The 22967-nt window shown below is 40.5% G+C and overlaps 1 protein-coding gene across 3 annotated transcripts in view; it reads right to left on the bottom strand.

The window, feature by feature from the left end:
- Hel89B (histone acetyltransferase 1) overlaps nucleotides 1-22967 on the bottom strand; it is a 570925-nt gene that overhangs the window by 512809 nt on the left and 35149 nt on the right. For all 3 annotated transcript variants that reach the window (XM_067150030.2, XM_067150029.2, XM_067150032.2), the window contains exon 4: nucleotides 6671-6811. In XM_067150030.2, the coding sequence (XP_067006131.2) occupies nucleotides 6671-6811 (141 nt within the window). The remainder of the gene's footprint in view (nucleotides 1-6670; nucleotides 6812-22967) is intronic.

The following is a 22967-nucleotide window of genomic DNA, read 5'->3' as shown; positions in this document are numbered from 1 at the left end:
AGGAGCCTTGATGGATTTCTGTTTCAACAAAGTAAGAATAATGGGGAAATGATCACTGGAACACAGGTCATCGTATACAGAACGTCAATGTGGGAGGTGCACTATGCTGAAATGTGTTGGTACCCGTGTATTCAAAATGCATAAATCCAGCTCTCTATTACCTGTTCCAACTGCCTTCCTCTGGGACAAGGCATTTCCAAGCCCATAATGCGTTGAAATCACCCAATAAGAAGAATGGAGGTGGGAGTTGATCTATAAGATCAATTACATCATTGATATTAAAAAGCTGGCCTGGTGGGAAATAAACATTACAAACCGTAGTTATGACACGCAACAAACCACATACCGCTACTGCCTCCAACCGAGTTCTTAGTGGAACCTCTTCCCTGTAGGTACCAGAACGAGAAAAAATACCAACGCAATCGGAAGCCCAGTTAGCATAATCCCGTTCTGTCGAGTATAATCTAAAATTTCTCAAGACCGTATGACGACCTGGTCTGATACTAATTTCTTGAATACAGACTATACTTCTGCGAACTAACTGATGAGCTGGCGCAGCTCAGTAAGATACCTGTCATAACCATTACAATTCCACTGTAACAGTGACACAGTGTAAACTTCTTTAAAAAAAATGTTAGGTTTTAAGCGACAAGATGCTACTTAACAGACGCACAGCTCACTATATGGTGCGAACTCGAAATACCTGCACCAGGCCTGTTTGGAGGCCACATGCCATAATGTAATCTACACTAACATCTCCATCTGACTTTCAAGCGTAGTCATCAACGTAAGAGATCCTACCCCAAGCAGCACGCACATTAAATTTTGATTCGGTCTACAGGCATCCCTCAATACAAAAAAAATAAGTAAATAAATAAAGAGAGGACTGATAGCAACATGATCCTTTTAGTCACCTTCTATGACAGGCAGAGTTTGCCTATGGATGCATTCAAACTGTCCCATATCCGCACCTAGGTTGCCTCCTCCTTTAGTCTCCTCTTAGAACAGGCAAGGAATACTGTGAGTGTATTCTTTGTCTGTGTTCCCCACTTACATGTGTAACAATAATGAGGTAAAGAAAGGTTACAGATCTCTTGATATGGTTATGCAAATATTTATGGGTTGTCATCATCGGCAGCGGCTTTAACTCGTTTCCAAGTAATTAAATTCTCAATACCAATATAGTTGGTCCATTATTGGACATTATAAAATTTCCAGCTAACTCATTCCTGGTTGCCAGCGTTTCGCCCCAGTGTGTTAACTTGGGCTCATCAGTTGGTAAACAGCACACCTATCAAGACGCATGGCTGGTGCATACCGTGGAGGCCACTGCATAGGCTACTTAGAGCCACTGGCAGTGCCAATGCACTATGAAAGACTTTCTCTCATTTCCAAAATTGATGCCTGCCTGGCCATCAGATGATATAGATGTTGATTTCCATAGGAAACTTGAAATATTTGTCCCGAATGAGTAAATTTATTGTACCAATATAGTTGGTCCGTTATTGGACATTATAAATTTTCCAGCTAACTCAGTCTTGGTTGCCAGCATTTCACCCCAGTGTGTTAACTTGGGCTCATCAGTTGGTAAATAGCACATCTACCAAGACGCATGGCTAGTGCATACCGTGGAGGCCATTGCGAAGGCTACTTAGAGCCACCGGCAGTGCCAATGCACTATGAAAGACTTTCTCTCATTTGCAAAATTGATGCCTGCCTGGCCATCAGATGATACAGATGTTGATTTCCATAGGGAACTTGAATTTTGGAAATGAGACAAAGTCTCTCATAGTGCAATGGCACTGCTGGTGGCTCCAAGTAGCCTACGCAGTGGCCTCCACGGTATACACTAGCCATGTGTCTTGGTAGGTGTGCTATTTACCAACTGATGAGCCCAATTTAGCACACTGGAGCAAAACACTGGTAACCAGGAATGAGTTAACTGGAAAATTTATAATGGTATTATAAACTTACTCATTCGGGACAAATATTTCAAGTTCTCTATGGAAATCCTTCCAATAAATTCACTTCTGTCTGTGGATGTACTTTTGATGGTTCAACAGACCAATTCTAGCATGGAGTAAGCGACCACACAGATTGTAGGCCTCTTCACGTCTGCGTCGTTCCCCTTCAAACAGACTGACAGCAGCAGGGATGGTCCGGGGCCAAATTGTACGGTATTGAGCAAGCGTGCCCCAGGTTTGTGGACTGAGACTTGTCATCTTCATAGAGTACTTAAGCTGGTCTTTATAGTGCCTCATGGGGGCTCCACGAGGTCTGGTGCGCAGAACAAAGTTCACCATACAGGATTTGGCGTGGAAATGTAGTATCACTCATCCAACGGACATGGCCAATACATCTAAGCTGATGACCAATAATGGACGATTGTATGCTCTTTGCATGTGCTTTCTCAAGAGCAGCATTGTTGGTGACATGGTCTTCCCTTTGGATCCTAAGGGTGGATCGAAGTTTTAGTTTATGGAAGCGCTCAAGCTTTTTCAAGTCACATCGGTAAAGGGTTCAAGTTTCACAACCATACAGCAATGTAGTGATGACAACAGCATGGTACACCGTGAGTTCCACCTTCATGGCCAGGTCTTTATTCATGAATACCTGGTGTGATAGTCGTCCAAATGCTGCATGGGCAGCACTAATTCTCTTCTCCACATCTTGCTCACAGTTACAGCACACAGACAGGTCACTACCCAAGTATGAAAAGTGGTCTGCCTGTTCCAGTGGAGTATCAGAGATGGAGATGTTGAAATGTGGAAGGGTTGTGCCTGGTGAAGGTTGTGCCAGGACCTTGGTCTTTTGAATGTTAATGGTGAGACCAAAATGATTACATGCACTCTTGTAGCAGTTTACTGACTGTTACAATTCCTCTGGTGTGAGTTTAGGTGATGCAGCATCGTCTGCATACAGAATTTTGGTTACCATTGTAACCTGAATGAGCCTCTGGGAGCGAAGTCTTGCTGGGTTGAAAAGCCCTCCATCGAAATGTTACCTAACCTCCACACCTGGAATGTTTGTAGAAGATTCACGTAGCATGGCAGCCAAATATAGTGCAAAGTGTTGGAGCAAGCACACACCCCTGTTTCAGTCCATGAATAATAGGAAATTAATCCGAGATCCTATTCTGATGGCAAACCTATCAAGTCATGCCATCATGGAGGGCCTGAGCCAGATCAACAAAACGCTGAGGACATCCAGAGTGTTTCAGTACCGCCCACACAGCAGGTCTTGGAACAGAGTCAAATGCCTTTTCCAGGTCATAAAAGACAAGGAGAGAGCATTCTGTTGCTTTCAGCATATTTCCTGAAGTTGCCTTGCACAGAAAATCAGATCAGCTGTGCCTCTGGAAGTTTGAAACCCACAATGGGACTCTGGGAGGACTCTCTCAGAGATAATCTGGAGTTAAGCACAATTCTTGTGAGAATTTCACCTACAACAGATAGCCGCAATATACTGTGATAGTTGCCACAAACACTGCAATCACCTATTTTGAAGATTGTAACAATAGTGGGATTTTTTAGTTCACTGGGAATTTCTCTGACTTCCCAAATTTTTAGGATGAGTGAAAATCCTCATTTTGAGTGATTGAGCACCAGCTTAAATTAACTCCAGAAGGATGTTATCTGGGCCAGGTAACTTTCTGGGCTTCAGACGATAGAGAGCTGTAATGAATTCTAGGTAAGTTGGGAGAACTGCCATCCATGGTTGTCCAGGCTGCTGAGGCACATCTCAAAGAAAGTCTTCATCAGCAGCAGTGGAAGGACGATTTAGGAGGGTGGAGAAATTCTCCTTCCAATGCTCCAGGATTTCATGGCTGTCAGTAAGGGTGGTAGAGCTGTCAGCAGTTTTCAGTGTACTTATCGAAGAGCGAGATGAACCATACAGATCTTTTATTCCTGTGTAAAAGTTCCTCAGGTCCCTAGCATCAGATAGTTTCTGAAGTTCCTGAGTTTTCTGTTGCCATGAGGTATTTTTAATTTCTCTTATCTTTGTTTGACACGTTCTTTTGAGTTCTGAAAAATGTGCTTTCTTTGTGTTAGAGGATAGATCTTGAAGGTGGGATGGATAGGCTTCCCTTTTTGCGTTGATGAGGCACAAAATTTCCTCATTGTTGTCATCAAACCAGTCTTGTCCCTTCTGCTTTGCAAAACCTATTGTTTCCTCAGTTGACTTTGTGAGTATCTTCTGCAAAGTGGTCCATTCTTGCTGAACGTCATTTGTGCTAACTGGATTAACTGTTAGCTGTACAGTGATCATATTCTGAAATTCTGTGGCAAAGGATTCATCTTGAAGTTTAAACATGTTAAACTTTCTTCTGGTCAAGATTTGGAGATGTCTAGGTGGTTTAGGGCATATGGAGATCCTGAGTTGTCAAATAAGGAGTTTGTGATCAGTCCAACGATCATCAATATTTCTTGGTGTTCTGGTAACAAGTATGTCCTTCTTATCACAATGCCGTGTAATGACATAATCAAGAATGTGCCAATGCTTGGATCAAGGATGCATCCACGAGGTCCTGAAGTGGTTAGACAGTCGAAACCAAGTATTGGTGCTGAAGAGTTCTCATTCTGCACATAGATGTGCAGCAATGAGAAGCAATAGTCCATAATTAAATTCTTATCTTTCATTTGCATTACAACTGCCAACTCCTTCTTTACCCACCACATTCCTAACTCTGGCACTGAAATCACTAAAGAATAAGAGATTATCATCAGATGGTACCTTGGTGATGGTTGTGCTCAGCTGATTGTAGAACTCATCCTATACATCATCATCAGCAGCATCTAACGTTGGAGCATAGGAGGATATGAGCGCCATAAAAGTACATCCTGAGAGTGGAATGCGGAGAGTCATAAGTCTTTCGCTGATTGCAATGGGAGTAAGTTGATCAATAATCAGTTTAGTCTTCACAGCAAATCCCACACCATCAATGCAATGTTCCCACTCCTCCTTTCCCTTCCAGAAGATGGTATATCCCGAACCAAACTCAGTAATTTTGCCTCCCGTGGGCAGTCTGGTTTCACTCAAAGCAGCAACATCAATGTTGAGTCTAGCGAGCTCATGGGTAACAAGAGCTGTTCTTCTCTCAGGCCTGTCATTATCTGACACATCAAGTATAGTTCTCACATTCCATGTTCCAATTTTTAGAGTGTGAGTCTTTCCTACTTTTGATTTCTGTCCGCATGAGGGATGACCCGCTGGGTGCGGCCACCCAGCCGGACATAAAATATGACTTCCGATGTTTAGCCCATCTTTTCCAGGGTCTCCCTATGTGGGGTGGGCAACGGTAACCCTAAACAGGCCTGCCCAAACACAGATGCAGGGCCCAATTCCTGAGTAGTCACAGGGTCTCAGGGAGATCATAATCACGCATTTGCTGCCAACGTGCACGTCCGAACTATGGGCTTCCAGTTTCACCCACAACCTAACCCCATCATCCATATCCTATCGCCACTGGACTTTAGAAGTAGTAAGAGAAATTTGGAAGATGTGCCACTGGCATGGCTTTGTTTAGGGTGGATCACAGCATGCCAGGAAGTGATCCATTATAAGTTATTTATACATATAGGAAGTGACCCACGCACTGTGATCTTAGAGCCGTGTCCTGCGGCACATGTGGAATGCGACATGCAGGATCAAACACCGAGACTGCCACGAACTGCCGCAGACTCAAAGTACTACTGAGGTGCGCCTTCGCAGCCAGTTCGTCTGACATGACCTCTTCTGCCCCACGGCCGCTGGGAACCATGAGGAGTAACGGATTCATCCTCCGCTCATTTCACCATTGGGCCACACAATTGTGATGGATTCGAGTGACATTTCCTAAACTGAGGGGACCATCAACCTACCTAAAGGGGCTCATCCGCCCAAAGCCGTTGGCTCCTTTAGGGAATCAAGTCATTTACCACCACCTGACACTCGGCGTTGAGTCGCTGGCTGTATGGACTAACTACATTACTGTAGCGGAATATTTGGCCAGACTATATTAGGGATTGTAGTAAAGATGTACAGGAGAAGGTGTATATCTAATATTTCTCATGAAAAGTCTGAAGCAACTTGAAATTTGAAGACCTCAATTAGAGTATGTTTCCAGTGTATGGGACCCACACCAGAATTACGCGATATGAGAACTGGAAAATATTTACAGGGAAGAAGAACAATTGTTCTGAGTGATTTCCAACGAAAGAGTAGTGTCAGGAAAATGTTGCACACTTATGGGCTGGGAAGACTTGCGAGTAAGGAGACAAGCCACTCGACTAAGCGGTATGTTATGAGCTGTTGGTGGAGAAATGGCATGAAAGGACATTAGTAGCTAAATAAGCTTGAGTGGAACTTTTAAAGGTAAGCAAGATCATAATATGAAGATGAAGTTGAAACTCAGGAGGACAAATTGAGGCAAATATTCATTTATACAAAGGATTAGAGACTGGAATAATTTATCAATGGAAATATTTGATAAATTTCCTTTCTATGAAATAATTTAAAAAGAGAGTACTTACACAACTGATAGGGAATCTGCCACCTGGGCGACAGCCCTAAATGTAGATCAATGATGAATGACTGAGTTATTTCTCCCAAGTAAGATCCAAAAATATAGCGTGCAATTCATATCCAGATGGGGACTACTGTAAATGCATACAAATAAAGTATGAATTACCCGACATATCTTCCTCCATATCATATTCTTTTCCTTCTGAACCCAAAAGATGTCCTCCATTGGTCAACACCTTGCATATGTCAAATTTCTGGAAGTTCATACGGCCTGCTCGGGACAACGACACAAGGTGGGGATACATCTCTGTGGAATAAATAATAATATAATTATAAAGTGAGGTTCAAATGCAAATACATACAATGGAATGGTACATGTAACAGCATACATTACAAATCAATGATAGCATCATTACACCTATTAATGGAAATGTTCAGCTAAGCATTTGCTTTTTTTTTTTTTTTTTTTTTTTTTTAATGTACCCTAGTAACAGAGAATCCACTACAATTATTATGAAGTACTGAAAGTCATGAGATAAATACCTGCTTTCAAGGAGTGCTCATTCTAGACAAATAGTTTTTCGGGCCCAAGAATATAAGAGAGGCAGTGTACCTTTGTAAAGTGGTGTCATGACTTTAACAGAAGCACTCTAGCAGGTCCTCTGTTTCCATATTCCATAGATACCACCACAGTACACTACACTGCCATGCCAGATAAACATCTGGCTTTGTTTGTTTACCTTCTATTGATTTTACAGCATACAGACTCATATAGGTCTTATGGAAATGATGGGATAGTAAAGGACTAGGACTGGCAAAGAAATAAGCATGGCCTTCTTTAAGGTACAGCCCCAGTATTTCCCTGGTGTTAAAAGAAAAGCCATGAAAAAATATCTTCAGGGCTGCCGACAGCAAGGCAAGCAAGGTAACAGCTATAATGCCTGCAGGTGCAGATAGGTGCCTACAAGCAATTTCAGCAAGAGGTTGTAGGTCACAATTCTCAAGCACATGGTTGGCTGCTTTATCATCCATGGTGGGTAGTTATACCTTCCAGAAGGTATTTTCTGTATACATGGACAAGAAAAGAAGTTTTAGAAATAGGCTATTCCTCAGGACCTGGGCATTCCCATGCCAACATAAACCAGTCAAGCCAGGCTGAGTGGCTCAGACAGTTGAGACGCTGGCCTTCTGACCCCAACTTGGCAGGTTTGATTCTGGTTCAGTCCGGTGGTATTTGAAGATCCTCAAATACATCAGCCTAGTGTCGGTAGACTTACTGACACGTAAAAGAACTGCTGCGGGAAGGAATTCTGGCACTTCAACGTCTCCAAAAACCGTAAAAGTAGTTAGTGGGATGTAAAGCAAATAACATTATTAAACCACTCATTTTATGGAATGCAGCAAAACAAACAACACTGAAATACCTGCTCATCTGATGTCCGCATTTCCCTAGCAACAAAGAATTTATTCATTTATTCTATAATAGTTTGTCATATTGTGAATTCAGTGTTATGTTCATTTCTGCAATTACGGTTCTCACAACGGAAGTGAACGTGTTTATCGCGAAAAATTATTTCTGATCATACACAGTGGGGTGTCAGAATGGGCTGAGTTTGCTTCACATTAAAGAACACTACCAGGAGCAATTTAATAAGGAGACACCAAACAACAGAAAAATTTTAGCTGCCACTGACAAGTTCTTTATACAGGATTCGGTCATATGTCAATGAAAGGAGACGTGGGAACCCAAGAAATATCACTGCAAACGAGAATCAACAAACACATACGCAACAGGTGTTACAGTATGGTGACAAACATTGCTGAAAGTAAGTTTGAGCACAGGTCTGTGTGGCAGATTTTCAAAGAGCTGGGTGCATTTATATATTGCATTCAAGTTACTCAGTGTCTAATAGAAAGAGGTGAGAGAATTGCAGTCGAGTGTTATCCATGCTGTATGAGGGTCCCGATTTGTTTGTTAGCACAGAGTTTTCAGATGAAAGGCATATTCACCTTGATAAATAATGTTGTTTTTAGGGTTTGAACGGCCTAATATCATTACAAAGAAAGCAATACACAGTGCACACATTACGATTTGGTGTGTCGTGTCTGGTTATGGAACATTGGGCCCTTATTTCATCAAGGATGCTGCACAAAATCCAAAAACAGTGAACTAGGTAGTCCACAGAGACTTCATTAATATAGGATTTGTGCAGTTTTTATTGTGCTAGAAACTAACCCCTCCAACCACACAACCCATACTGCGGAGGGGTCACTAACCCTTCTGCAATGGCACTTTGGAGATTGCCTCTAATTTCTCATGGAACTCCATTCTCATATCCTTCCTTCGCCCTGGATCTCACTGCCCCAGATGCCTACGTATGAGGAATGTTGAAAGAATCAGTCTTCAAGAAAGATGACCCACCTACAATTAAGTATTCCTGAATTACATGAGAAGATATCATTTATGGTGTCTTTACAGCAACATTCACTGAATGTCAATAATCCTCAGAAAAGTTATGAACAATGTGTGGCACATGATGATACAATATTTTGAACATATACTCTACTAACACAATTTAATAACATGCCAGTGTTGCGTGTTTTTTGTTTTTACAATTTTGCTTTATGCTGCACCAACACAGATAGGACTTGTGGTAACAATGGGATAGGAAAGAGCCAGGATAGGGAAGGAAGCGACTGTGGTCTTAATTAGGGTACAGACCCAGCATCCGCCTGGGGTGAAATTGGGAAACCAACAGCAAACCATCTTCAGGGCTGCTGACAGTAGGGTCTGAACCACCCCGGTGAAAGTCTAATGGGGCTTATGGTTCCAATCTGTAGCTAGCTTCAGGTAGTTTCCGTCCACAATTTTAGATGGCACTGGAGGTCATTCATAATGTGTAGATGGCACGCAAGTAGACATGAAATGAGCGATATTAATAATTAAAGGCAGTTTGCCTCGAAGTTAAGTATTTCAAGTCTAACCTCAATCAGTGGACCCTTCTAACAAAGAATTAGTCATATAACGTCCAGCATTATGGAGATAATATTGCTGGATTGCATCAAATTCGACTTTATCCAATCAACCTTGTTCAAATTCATATCAATTTTAAGCGATAGTCCCCATGCTGCTATTGCGTTCTATTCTATCCTCTTTGATTGTGTTGTTATTTGAATTGATTTGAATTCTGTGCCCACGTGTTCTATTCTATCCATGTACCTGCGTTGTTAGAAATCCAGCAAACAAAACAAGGAGAACAACTTGCTATGGATAGAAAGAAAAACTGTTTAGTGTCCAGGTGTGGGAATACCTCACGGAATTCTGACGTGAGGTTTTGAGGTTTCATAGCCTCCAGAAACCCGAAGGATGGTACAAGGTTATATTTTTAAAACCTATGAAATCAATATATCTTATGGCATAATATCATGTATGAATTGCCAATTTTGAATTATCTTATACATAACTATTCTGTGTCTAATCACTATCGTTTACTGTTACCATTTTACTCTTTCTATTAAGTAATATAGATTTAGCATTAGATTTGTATCATTTGTCGCAGATTTAAGGAGTGGGTGGCATTTTGCCTAAACGAACGGTTGTCGGGGCTGGCGCTGAAGGACTGTTCCCATTTACATGTAAGCAGTACCCACTTCACTAACACATTCTATTAGAATGAGTTACTGGCGAGGCTTAATAGGAATGCTATACCTTCACTTTGTGCACCTTCTCATCCCCTCAATCATGTTCCCCATGTATCTCCACCTGTCCAGCATACTGCTCCTGTCTCTCCTATTCCTGTAGAACCTTGTAACCCAACTCCATTTCTGTCCTCAAGCAATCTTGAGATCCATCCTTCTTTGCCCAGCACCTCAACTTCCACACCCGCTGTGTATCTCGCCTTTCCTTTGGTCCTCCAATCCCAGATGTCTCCGATACAAGTCTAGGATGCCTACCGCTTGAGGAATCTTCCAAGCCTTCATTTGTAGCCTCTTCTTTACCGATTCAGTTATTAATGATACTAATGCAGGAAGTATCTCATTATCAACTGGCTCAGGGAAGGGAAAAAGGAAGAGGTTGACCTTGTCTCTACTGAAGATGCGTACTAAGGCAGACTTAACTCCTTCAAAGGAGAAACTTTTGTATTACAGTCAGATGAGAGACAAGGCCTTCTTTCGGTTGCAAAAGAAGTATTGGGCTAAGAAAAAAGAGCTGAGAGATATTTTCTTTTGTAAAAGTAAGCAATTTTTACAAAGGTAAATAAATGTCTACTTCTGCAGCTTCTATTTTCACGTCACAATTACGTTGCTTGAAGAAGAGACCACGGGGAAGGCGCTGGACCACAGAAGAGAAGATCTTAGCACTGTCTGTTTATAAGAGGAGCCCAAGATGTTACCCAGTCCCGAGTACAGTTTCTGTGCTCCCTTGTAAAAGGACACTGCAATCCTTGATTAATTCTGTGCCCTTCACTGCTGGGATCAATGATACCATGTCACTGAGAAAGGCTCTGTGTTACAATTTGAAATTTGATTGCATTGATGGTTTGGAGGATCGTGGACACCTGAGTAGGACTAACCTTCCGGCGAAGTATGCTCTGGTGTTCATGCTTCGTGGACTGGTACGGAAGTGGAAGCAGCCCGTTACTTTTTACTTCAGTGACAGTGGGACGTCATCAGTGTACCTAAGCAAGCTCATCCTGGAGGTGCTCGGTGCTTGTTTTGATGCTGGAGCCAATGGCATGGCAACAGTGTGTGATCTTGGTTCCAGCAACAGAGCAGCACTGAATGAGCTTACAGGAAAGAAGTTGTTATCAACTGATGATCCGGTTTTCTCCTTCCGAGGCAGGAGCATTGTCACCATTTTTGATCCTCTCCATCCTTAAGTGTGCTCGGAACAGTCTCTTGAGATATGATGTGAAATTTGTTACAACTACCAGCTTGCAGTTTGAAGGTGTGGCAAGCTGGAAGCACATAGAGGCAGTATTTGAGGATGACAAGAAATATTGATTTTGTGAACTCAAGGAACTGACCGATACACACATAGCACCTGATACCCGTGCGAAGATGAATGTCAGCATTGCTGCCCAAATCCTCAGTAACTCTGTTGTTGGTGCCTTGCAAAATGAAGTTCGAAATGGTGAGCTTCTATTTCTCATGGAATTTTAAATGTACATGCTATAGAAAATTACCCCTGATGATCAATATTTAATGTCTAGTATCATTCATTCACTATATTATTATTTATTTCAGGCCTCTTGCCATCGGGTGGCCTTGCGACCGCAGAATACTGCGAACTTTTTGATGACTTAATGAACTCCTTCAATGGATGTTTGTTGTATCCTATGAGTGAGTACAATTGTAGCATATTTCTTATAATAGAAAAGAGCAAGTATACCTAGGTAACAGAAAGTTGCTAATAATTGTCGCATATTACTGACTTGGGCTTATCTTTTACTTTCTTACAGACGGAGCTCTACTCAAAGTGCGGTTGGGAGTTATCAGTCCACATTGGAAGATGTGGGAAGAGGCCGTAAAATGTTTGGACTCTTTGCATTTTTTAGTACCTTCCAGGGTTGTAGGTCATTCTCCAAAAGAGAATAAAATGCCCTTCCAGCATGCTTGGATTATATCCATTAAGACTATGAAGCTTTTATGGACAAATATCAAGTCTTTCAACCGCACCTGTAAGAACCTGGCTGCTGAGTTCGCTATTTGCAGCTAATACCAATATAAATGGTCCGTTATTGGACATTATAAATTTTCCAGCTAACTCATTCCTGGTTGCCAGCGTTTCGCCCCTGTGTGCTAGGCTGGGCTCATCAGTTGGTACCTAGCACACCTACCAAGACGCTGGATAGTGCATACCGTGGAGGCCACTGCGTAGGCTAATTATAGCCACCGGCAGTGCCAATGCACTGTAAGAGACATTGTCTCATTATCAAAAATTGATGCCTGCTTGGCCATCAGATGATGTAGATGTTGATTCCCATAGGGAATCAGAAATAATTGTTCCGAATGAGTAAATTTATAATACCAATATAAATGGTCCGTTATTGGACATTATAAATTTTCCAGCTAACTCATTCCTGGTTGCCAGCGTTTCGCCCCTGGGGCGGAAAATTTATAATGTCCAATAACGGACCATTTATATTGGTATTATAAATTTACTCATTCGGAACAATTATTTCTGATTCCCTATGGGAATCAACATCTACATCATCTGATGGCCAAGCAGGCATCAATTTTTGATAATGAGACAATGTCTCTTATAGGGGGCGAAACGCTGGCAACCAGGAATGAGTTAGCTGGAAAATTTATAATGTCCAATAACGGACCATTTATATTGGTATTATAAATTTACTCATTCGGAACAATTATTTCTGATTCCCTATGGGAATCAACATCTACATCATTTGCAGCTAAGGTATCTTAACTCATTGCGGATCGTGGAAGGCGTAAGACGTTTAAGCTTGCTCCTATGCTGCGGGACGTGGACGGCATAAGACTTTTAATGTTCCGCGTGAAGCAATGCTCTTTATATTTGTCATCTATGTATTCTTACATCTTAGTCAGCGTTACTGGCTGTAACAGGAAGTTGGTTGACCTTGTTGAGATAACCCTCGCGTTGAGTGGGCTCATGTTTATCTCAGCTGTTTTAGCAGGAAAATCTCAGCACTTCCTCGCGTATCAAGTCAGTACTTGAGATTCCAATGCAGTGTGTGTCGTTCTTACCGAGTGTAGTATAATGGCTTATAAAACAAAGTTTCTTACGGAAGAAGAACTGTTAGATATTGTTCACAATGATGATTCTGGTGATGAACTTATTCCTGAATTAGACTCAGATGGTGAAAGTGAGAGTGACGAGGAAATTCCGATTCCCGAATGCGATAGGCCTATAGAAGAAAGCGAAGTGCCTGATACATATCATCCTAGTTATTGTCCACCTGTTCCACCATTTACAGGGAATTCAGGTCTAAACGTTCAAATAAAAAATGAGCAGGATATTATGAGTTACGTGAGTATTTTCATGAATGACGAATTTTATCAGTATGTGTGTGAGCAGACGAATCTATACGCGAGTCAAGTGATAAATGCGGGGCCCCGGTCTTTCACAAAGAATTTGATAATGCAATCCTGGAAACCGATTGGTGTCTCTGAGTTGAAAATGTTTTTAGGGTTGATGTTCATCACAGGTATAGTCCAAAAGCTTGATATAAAAATGTACTAGACCGAAGACCCTGTTTTTCAGACTCTGACATTTTCTAAAACAATGTCCCGAACACGATTCCTTCATATTCTTTCATTTCTTCACTTCAGTGACAGTAATCATTATACCGACAGTACAGATAGGCTGTATAAAATTAGACCTATTTTGGAAATATTAAGCAATAAATTTTCAACCGTACACATTCCAGGCAAAAAGATTGCACTGGATGAGGAGATGCTAGCTTGGTGAGGGCATTTGAAATTTCGAGTCTACAATCCTGGAAAACTTACTAAGTACAGCATTTTAGTCAGGATGGTGTGCAAGTCTAGTTCAGAATATATTTGCACTCTCAAAATTCATGATAGAAGTGGAATTTCATTCAGAGACACAGTGTTGGAATTACTGAATCCCTACCTTGACCAGGGGTACGCAGTATATATGGATAATTTCTATAACAGTGTAGGTTTGGCTAAGGAGTTGCGTGAGTGCAACACTACTGTTTGTGGATAAATACAGCAAAACAGGGGGTCCCTTAAGAAGTCAGGGAACGACAGAAAAGTCTGAAGAGGGGAGAAATGACTTTTATTAGCGATGGCGAGGTGGTTCTTCTTTCATGGATGGACAAGAGGATCATAACAATGATTTCAACAATGCATTAAGCAGAAATGGCGGAAGTATCGAAGGGTAGATTTGGAAAACCTGCAAATGAAGCCGGAATGTATTGTTGATTATAACCCACACATGCATGGAGTGGATATTGCTGATCAGTATCTTGCAATGTACCCATCCATGAGGAAAACAGTGAAATGGCCCAAAAAGATTTTCTTTTTCATTTTACAATGTGCCCTCTTCAATGCATTTAGGCTTCATCAAAAGAACACTAGAAACAAATCCCTCTCATTTCTGTTGTTCATGCAAACAGTCTGTAGATATCTGATACAAGATACACAAATAATTCAGTCAATATCTCCAGTTCCTTATGAAGCATCTTCATCAAGTAGGAACATCTCTAAATCCCCTCCCCACGATGAGCACCAACAAAGGGCCCAGTTTTCCAGCTTGATGGAAAAAGGAAGCAGCATGTTCTTGTTAAATTTCTCCCTGTAAAAAGTAAAAGCACCCCCTCAAGAAAGTGTAGAGTGTGCACAAAAAACAAAGTTAGAAGTGAAAGAATATGGTACTGCAATAAGTGTGGTGTTCATCTCCATCCTGGAACCTGTGACACCAGATATCACACCCTCAATATCTACTAGAGGTAAGCACAAAGTAGCATGTTTCTAACATTTATAGTGATGCATGTTAAGAGGGCCGGGCATGAAAATGGCTGGTCCAGGCATTCAAGTGTCCCGCTGAGAAGCCGGTACTGAACGTGTTAATCGCGATGCTCTTGAAAATGTGTTTGGGATAATTCAATCACATTGTGGTTGCAATGATCATCCCACAATGTGGCAGTTTGTAGATGCACTGAAGACCTACCATCATCAATGGTTTGGCATATGGAGACATCCTGCGAGGTTCCAATTGCATAAACGACAATGCAGAGCCTCTGTCCAATTTACGACAGTTCCTTTGTGGTGGTCATGAACCTTATGTGCCTGAAGATAATATACCTACTTCCAAGCCTGTGGATGACCTAATGCCTGTCACTGTTGATTCTGACGAGGCCAGATTTCCAGGTGACAGTGTTATGCGCTCTACAGCCTATGTTAGTGGCTATATTGCAAAGAGGCTTTGAAACCTTGGTCCCTGCGAGAGTTGCAAGTCTGTTTTGTGTTGTGCTGACACAGGGAACATGAAATCAACATCTATATCATCTGATGGCCAGGCAGACATCAATTTTTGGAAGTGAGACATAGTCTCTCCTAGTGCATTGGCACTGCTGGTGGCTTCAAGTAGCCTATGCAGTGGCCTCCACGGTATGCACTAGCCTTGCGTCTTGGTAGGTGTGCTAAGTACCAACTAATGAGCCCAACTTAGCACACGAGGGCAAAACGCAGGCAACCAAGAATGAGTTAGCTGGAAAATTTATAATGTCCAATAACGGACCATTATATTGGTATTATAAATTTACTCATTCAGGACAAATATTTCATGTTCCCTATGGGAATCAACATCTATATCATAAGTGGTATGTTCCGAGCTGTCAGCGGAGAGATGGCGTGGAATGATATTAGTAGACGAATAAGTTTGAGTGGCGTTTATAAAAGTAGGAAGAAAAAGTTGGAAATCAAGAGGACAAACTGGGGCAAATATTCATTTATAGGAAGGGGAGTTAGGGATTGGAATAACTTACCAAGGGAGATGTTCAATAAATTTCCAATTTCTTTGTAATCATTTAGGAAAAGGCTAGGAAAACAACAGATAGGGAATCTGCCACCTGGGCAACCCAGTGGAAGGTTGGGTAACAACCCCAGCGGGAAGCTGGGTCGGTGAGCAGAGTGGAATTGGGGGTCAGTGGAAGGCAACGGGAAACCACCACTGTTAATTTTCCCAAGACAACCTCATGGCTTTACTCAATCATAAATCAGTGTCCGGAGTAAGTCTCCCAGTCGGATCTCCGGGGGGGACATGGTTAAGTGGAGCATCTGAACGTGCAAATCAATCCAAACCAACTTTGCGCGTAGTTAGAAAGATTGCAACCTGGAATGTACGAGGTCTCTTACAGACAGGAAAACTGGCTATCGTTGAAAGAGCAATGAGCCTACATGATCTGGACATACTTGGACTCAGCGAGACACATTGGAAAGGTTGTGGCCACTTTGTCACTCACTCGGATAACACCATATATTTTTCTGGAAGCGAGGATCTCAGTCGGAATGGTGTCGCTGTAGTCATTCCTAAAATACTAGCCAGTGCTGTCGTCGGATATGAGCCTGTCTCTGACAGAATCATCTCCATTAAGATGAATGCTTCTCCGTGTAGGATCAACTTCATTCAGGTTTATGCTCCTACTGCAGTTGCAGTGGATGAAGAAATCGATGAATTCTACGAGTTGCTGGAACACACCATCAGAAAGATTCCTCAGAAGGAAATGTTAGTCATTCAGGGTGATTTTAATGCGAAGATAGGCGAGACTATTGAAGATAATCATTTGGGACATGTGGTTGGAAGGCACGGTCTAGGTGTGAGGAATGAGCGTGGTCAGCGTCTACTGGAGTTTTGTGTTGGCAATAACCTGTCTATCTGCAATACTCTCTTCCAACATCACCCACAGCGTCGATACACATGGATTTCTCCTGGCGACAGGGTTCGAAATCAGATTGATTTCATTTTGGTGAGGCAACGATGGCGGACTTCTGTACTGGATTGCAAAACCTATCCTGGAGCAGACTGTGGTAGCGACCACATTATGCTATCCATGAAAATGCGGATCAAACTGAAGCTGACCAAGAAGAAGAGAGTGACACAAGTTCGCGTTACTGACAAAAAGGCTCTCAAAGATTTTGGAGAAAGAATAAGGCCAAAACTCCAGCAAGTGCAGGAGGAAGGATCAGCCTCCCAAACATGGGATAACCTCAAGACAATCATTAACTCTTCTCTCCCTGAACCATTTACTAATTCTTCCCAAGCTAAGCACCCCTGGATATCGAACACCACTCTACTGCTGATAGAAGAGCGGAGCACACTAAAGAAACGTGGCATTCAATCCAAGCAAGACGAAGAAGCATACAGTGAACTTTGCCGCAAAATACAACGCAATTGCAGAACTGACAAGACACGGTATCTCACCAGTATTTGTGATGAAATAGACCAACATCATAGGCTGAATCAAACACGTGATCTTTTTAAAAAAGTCAACAGCATTACCCATGAGTTCAAACCACGCACATGGGTGATTGAAGATGAAGATGGCAACCTCATTACTGATAAGAACAAAGCAATAGAGAGGTGGAAACAATACTGTGAAATGCTGTATTGCAAAGGAAATAATTCTGCCGAACAGGAAAATTCTTTGAGGTATGAAGATGAACCTGATATTTTATTAACTGAAATTGTAAACGCTGTCAATCATTTGAAGAACAACAAAGCCCCAGGTATGGATGGTATTTCGGGAGAAATGCTGAAAGTGATGGGGGAGGAGGGCATGCGTGTTTTACATTTGGTATGTAATATGGTGTGGAAAACTGGTGAATGGCCCAAGGACTGGACAACATCAATACTAATCCCTCTTCACAAAAAGGGGTCTATAAGGGATTGTTCCAATTATCGTACTATCGCATTAATATCCCATGCAAGCAAAGTTCTGCTCTACATAATAAATCTACGCCTAAAACCATTCCTGCAACCTCAGATATCCGCAGAACAAGCAGGCTTTGTTGCAGGTAAAGGAACACGAGAGTCTTTCTTGAACATGAGACAGATAATTGAGAAATGTCGCGAGTTTTGTGTCCCTGCCTTTATTTGCTTCCTGGACTACAAAAAGGCCTTTGATTGTGTTATGTGGGACAAGTTGTGGCAGGTGCTAAAGGAATTTGGGGTTCCACTGCACTTAATATCGTTACTGAAAAGCCTGTATAAAAACCACGCAGCAACCATAAAGGTAGATGGTGATCTCTCAGGCATTTTCAATGTGACGAATGGAGTAAGGCAAGGTTGTATATTATCACCTCAACTCTACAACATCTATGCAGAGTGTGTCATCAAAAGAGCTCTCAATGGCTGGAATGGTGGAATTTCGATTGGTGGCAGAAAAATTAATAACCTACGCTTTGCAGATGACACTACCCTCATCGCTGGTAGTGAAGAGGAACTTCATGACTTGCTTGTAAGGGTGAAGAACACTAGTCTTCAGTATGGTCTAGAGATAAACATAAAAAAGACCAAACTAATGGTAGTTGATCGGCAAGGTGAAATCCAACTTACGGGATACCTAAAAGACCTGGATATAGTTAAGGAATTTGTATACTTGGGGTCTGTCATCAACGACACGGGAAACTGTGATAAAGAGGTAAAAAGACGTATTGTCTTAGGTCGTGCTGCAATGGTTAAACTTACTAAGATCTGGCAGAACCGGGCAATATCAAAAGCCACGAAGATGCGCTTGGTAGAATCACTAGTGTTCTCCGTCTTTTTGTACGGCTGTGAGACCTGGACCGTGAATGCTAAAGACAGAAAGCGCATTGATGCCTTTGAGATGTGGTGTTGGCGGAGAATGCTACGTGTATCCTGGACTAAAAAAAGAACTAATGTTTCCATTCTGGAAGAACTCTGCATCAAGAAACGTCTATCTTCCCGTGTGAGTGAACGTTACCTCCAGTTCCTTGGCCACATTTTGAGACGAGACGGAGAGAACTTGGAAAAGGTAATTTTACAATGCAAAATTGAAGGCAGTAGACCACGAGGAAGAACAGCAAGCAGATGGATAGATCAGGCGAAGAAAATCACTGGGCTACCACTTCAGGTCATACTAACGAAATGTGAAAACCGCTCTGGATGGAGACATCTTGTCAAGGTTGCAACAAGGAAATGATGGAGTTATGAGGTCACGACGCTCAGTAATGAGCACAACGACTAATGATGATGATTGATTGATTGATTGATTGATTGAAGGAATATAATATTTAAAAATGCAAAATTCTGGTGGTATGCAACATGCAGTGCAAAAATATATGAGTTAAATCCTGCTTCTTTCAGACATTATATATATTTAGATTAACATAATTTTAAAAAATTCAGTGTTTGTTAAATAAGTACTTGCAGAATTTAGAATAAAACAATTTTTCCACGTAAAATGAATTCAGCAAATCTGCAATGGACATCCTGGAGAAAGAAATTGAAATTAGTATAACTCAAATCATATTTGGCTTAAGCAGACTAGGGTTACAGAATTGAAATTTGGAAACCTTACCTGAGTTGGCTTTGTAGTATATCACAACAGTCGTCTCCAGGTTCATAGGCGTAAAGTATCATTGATTTTCAGACAGCATGTTGCAAAACATTGAGAAAATTCTCTCCTCATCACAGGATGTTTAAGGTTCAAACTTGAAGCGAGTGCCTCTTCAAAAACACTTACATCAAAATTTCCTCATTTTATTTCACATATCTTGCACATAGTTTGATATCCCTTGTTTTATCACGCACTAGTTTCATTTCAATTTCATTTTCACTCTTTTCAGATATGGTTCAAATACACTGTATGTAGGCTACTGTATTTACTACAGAAAAGAAATTTAAGAGTTGATGGATGAACTAATGATGATTCGAATTGAGAATGGGCAGTAAAAGTGTAACTGAAAGAAGGCGAAGTTGAAAAAAAAAGCCATCAAGGCCTAAAAAGGCTAAAAAAGGACAAATAAGCCAAAACACTGCCAAAAAAAGGCAAACAAGGTCAAATAAAACCCACCAACCATTTTCTGGCCTACAATGACCCAGAATAAACATATAGTATGTTGGGCCTCGTCTTCGGACACTGGAGAAAAAAAAAGGATTTTTCCTCAGCTTCCAAGCCCTTATCATTACGCTTAAGAGAGACTTAGTACCATTGCTGTCTATTAAGCTAATTTAAGATCACTACCACGAATGTAAATTATTCATATAATTGTAAGTATGGTAAGTGTAACTATGTAGTCGAGTATCATTTGTATTCTAATGAACGTGTATACATCATATATCTTTCTAATTATTGGATATGTATGATTTCCTTCAGGAAATTCCTTAACTATTATTCTTAACATAACCAACCTAATCTTTTTAAACATACAAAATACATAGCTAAAATAAAGAATAACAGATAAAATGTGACTACCTGAAAACACATGTTTCTCTTGATCAGACAATATATTCCAATATATTTATTATAAAAAATATAAGATATTCCCTTTTAGAAATTAGGTTTCATATGGATTTTTGTTGAATGAATTTAAATATGTATTGCCAGCATGTAATAGCTCAACAAATTTATCTCTATAAGATTGTTAATGCATTAATTGACGATAACAGTTTGCTTCACGAGTTATGCTTTAATGTTAGAAAAGGAAATTTAAGATTTTAGCAATTGTTTATAACTCCAGTTTCCAAAACTGTATTTTTTAAGAACTCTCCGTTTATCAATATGTGTGAAACATATAATAACTTAATAAATATCATATAGATCTTGACATTGCTTATGAACATGACACATATGTAAATTTATTAAAAGAATTTTACTCGTCGAAGTGATTTGTTTATATGTATAATATTTACATGATTTGGTTACAATTTTTTGTCTGATGTATTAACAGGCTTCTGTATATGAAATATTGTTTCATCCATTTCATACAAAGCATTATCATCTCACATTTCACATACTGTATATGAGTTGTCTATGTTTGTAAGATATTATATAAGTAGAATTTTGTAAACAATATAAATTTATTAAGGATGATTATTAGCGTAAATTGTATAATATTGTATTCTAGGAAAATTTTCTTCATCTCTTGTTAATTTAAAATTTAGTGCTTGACAATAATGTATTTTAGTGTACCATTTGCCACCGAGGTAGACACCTCATTTGCAAATAAAGAGATTTTGATTTGATTTGATTTACATAGCATTTTCATATTTTCTTCTTTTTGGTATTTGTGTTTTTGGTGTCAAATAATTTGTAAAAGCCACCTATAATTGGGGTCTCTCTCTATTGGTGGCACAATAAATAAATAAATAAATAATAAATAAATAAATAAATAAATGTATCTGTAATTAATTAATTTAAACAAAAACGAACAAATGAATAAATAAATACATCTGTAATCTCAACATTTGGTGGGGTAAATTATTTGTTCTACACCTGACTGCCTTTGCCCCCAGGAATTACTGGTAACCTCATACTCATTCTTGGTGTAGGCTGAGTATCAGGACAATGTGCACCTCCGGAAGAGGAAACCTTGTTTCTGAAATTGTTTGACTCCCTGACAGGGAATCGAACCCATGTCCTCCAGGTGAACCTAGCATGTCTTTACCACCTTGGTCAGGTAGCCCCTATAGTCTAGGGGTGCTCAAACTTTTTAGGCTTGTGATTTCCTTCAGGAAATTCCGTAACTATGATTCTTAACATAACTAACCTAACCTTTTTAAAAATACAAAGTACATAGCTAAAATAAAGAATAACAGGCAAAATGTGAATACCTGAAAACACATGTTTCTCCTAATCAGACAATAAATGTGCCTGCAATGAGTAGCAGGCTACAAGACAATACACTTACATACTTGCGAAAACAATATTATAGTCTATTATAAAGGTGCTCTAGAAATGGTAATGAGGGAATGGTTTAGGAAATGTCCCCCAAAAATAAAGATTGGCTGAAAAATTAAAACAAATTGCCTGGGTTTCGCCGATTATTTAGCATTACTAGCAGTTGACATAAAAGAAGCAAGAACCCAGATATCAGAACTTCAAAACATTGCAAATAAAATTGGCCTCAAAATATCTATTCAAGAGATCTGGGAAAGCAAAAAACTCCCAAGTGGATGGACCTCCACCGTACCGGTAATTCATCCACTACATAAGAAAGGGGAGATAACAGATGTGAATAACTACCGTGAGATCTCTCTTCTGTCAGTAACTTACAAGATCCTCTCAAAAGCTCTATAGAATAGGGCGGAACAACAAATCGATCCACAAGTAGGGGAATACACAGGAGGTTTCAGAAAGGGACGATCATGCACTGAGCAGATTAAGAATCTGAAGTCCATCCTTTCATATCTAAAACTCAGGAACAGGGAATTCGTGGTGACATTTCTTGATTTTAGGAAAGCGCATGACTCAATTGATCGAACCACCCTATTGCAAAGAGTTTGGCTTAGATAACAAAATGAAAGCAATTATCAAACAAACCTTGACTAATACCATCTCCAAAGTGAAGTTCAGAGGAGAGATGTCTGATGCCTTTGAATTCAGGACAGGAGTGAGACAAGGAGACAGGCTATCAGCTCTTCTCTTCAACTGTGTTTTAGAAAAGGTCATCCAAGAATGGCGGAAAGAAATGAAAAGTTCAGGGGTAGAAAACGGGGTAAAGCTAGGCTACAAGTGTATGAATCTTACAATCGACTGTCTAGCCTTTGCAGATGATCTAGTGATATTTTCAGACTCCATTGAAATGGCAGAACAACTTAAACCAAATGAAGACTCAAGCATTGAAGGCTGGGCTTCAAATCTCCTTTGAGAAGACTCACTACATGACAAATATAAAATCAGCGCCAAGGGAACTGGAGGTCGGAGTAGGAAAAATTAAGCAGGCAGAAAAGTTTAAATAACTTGGCAAATGGATAAAGCTTAACCTAT

The sequence above is a fragment of the Anabrus simplex genome, chromosome 6 (genome assembly GCF_040414725.1).
Source record: "Anabrus simplex isolate iqAnaSimp1 chromosome 6, ASM4041472v1, whole genome shotgun sequence".
Taxonomy (NCBI): domain Eukaryota; kingdom Metazoa; phylum Arthropoda; class Insecta; order Orthoptera; family Tettigoniidae; genus Anabrus; species Anabrus simplex.
Note: the sequence above shows the minus strand (reverse complement) of the source record. Positions and strands in the feature narration are given on the sequence as shown.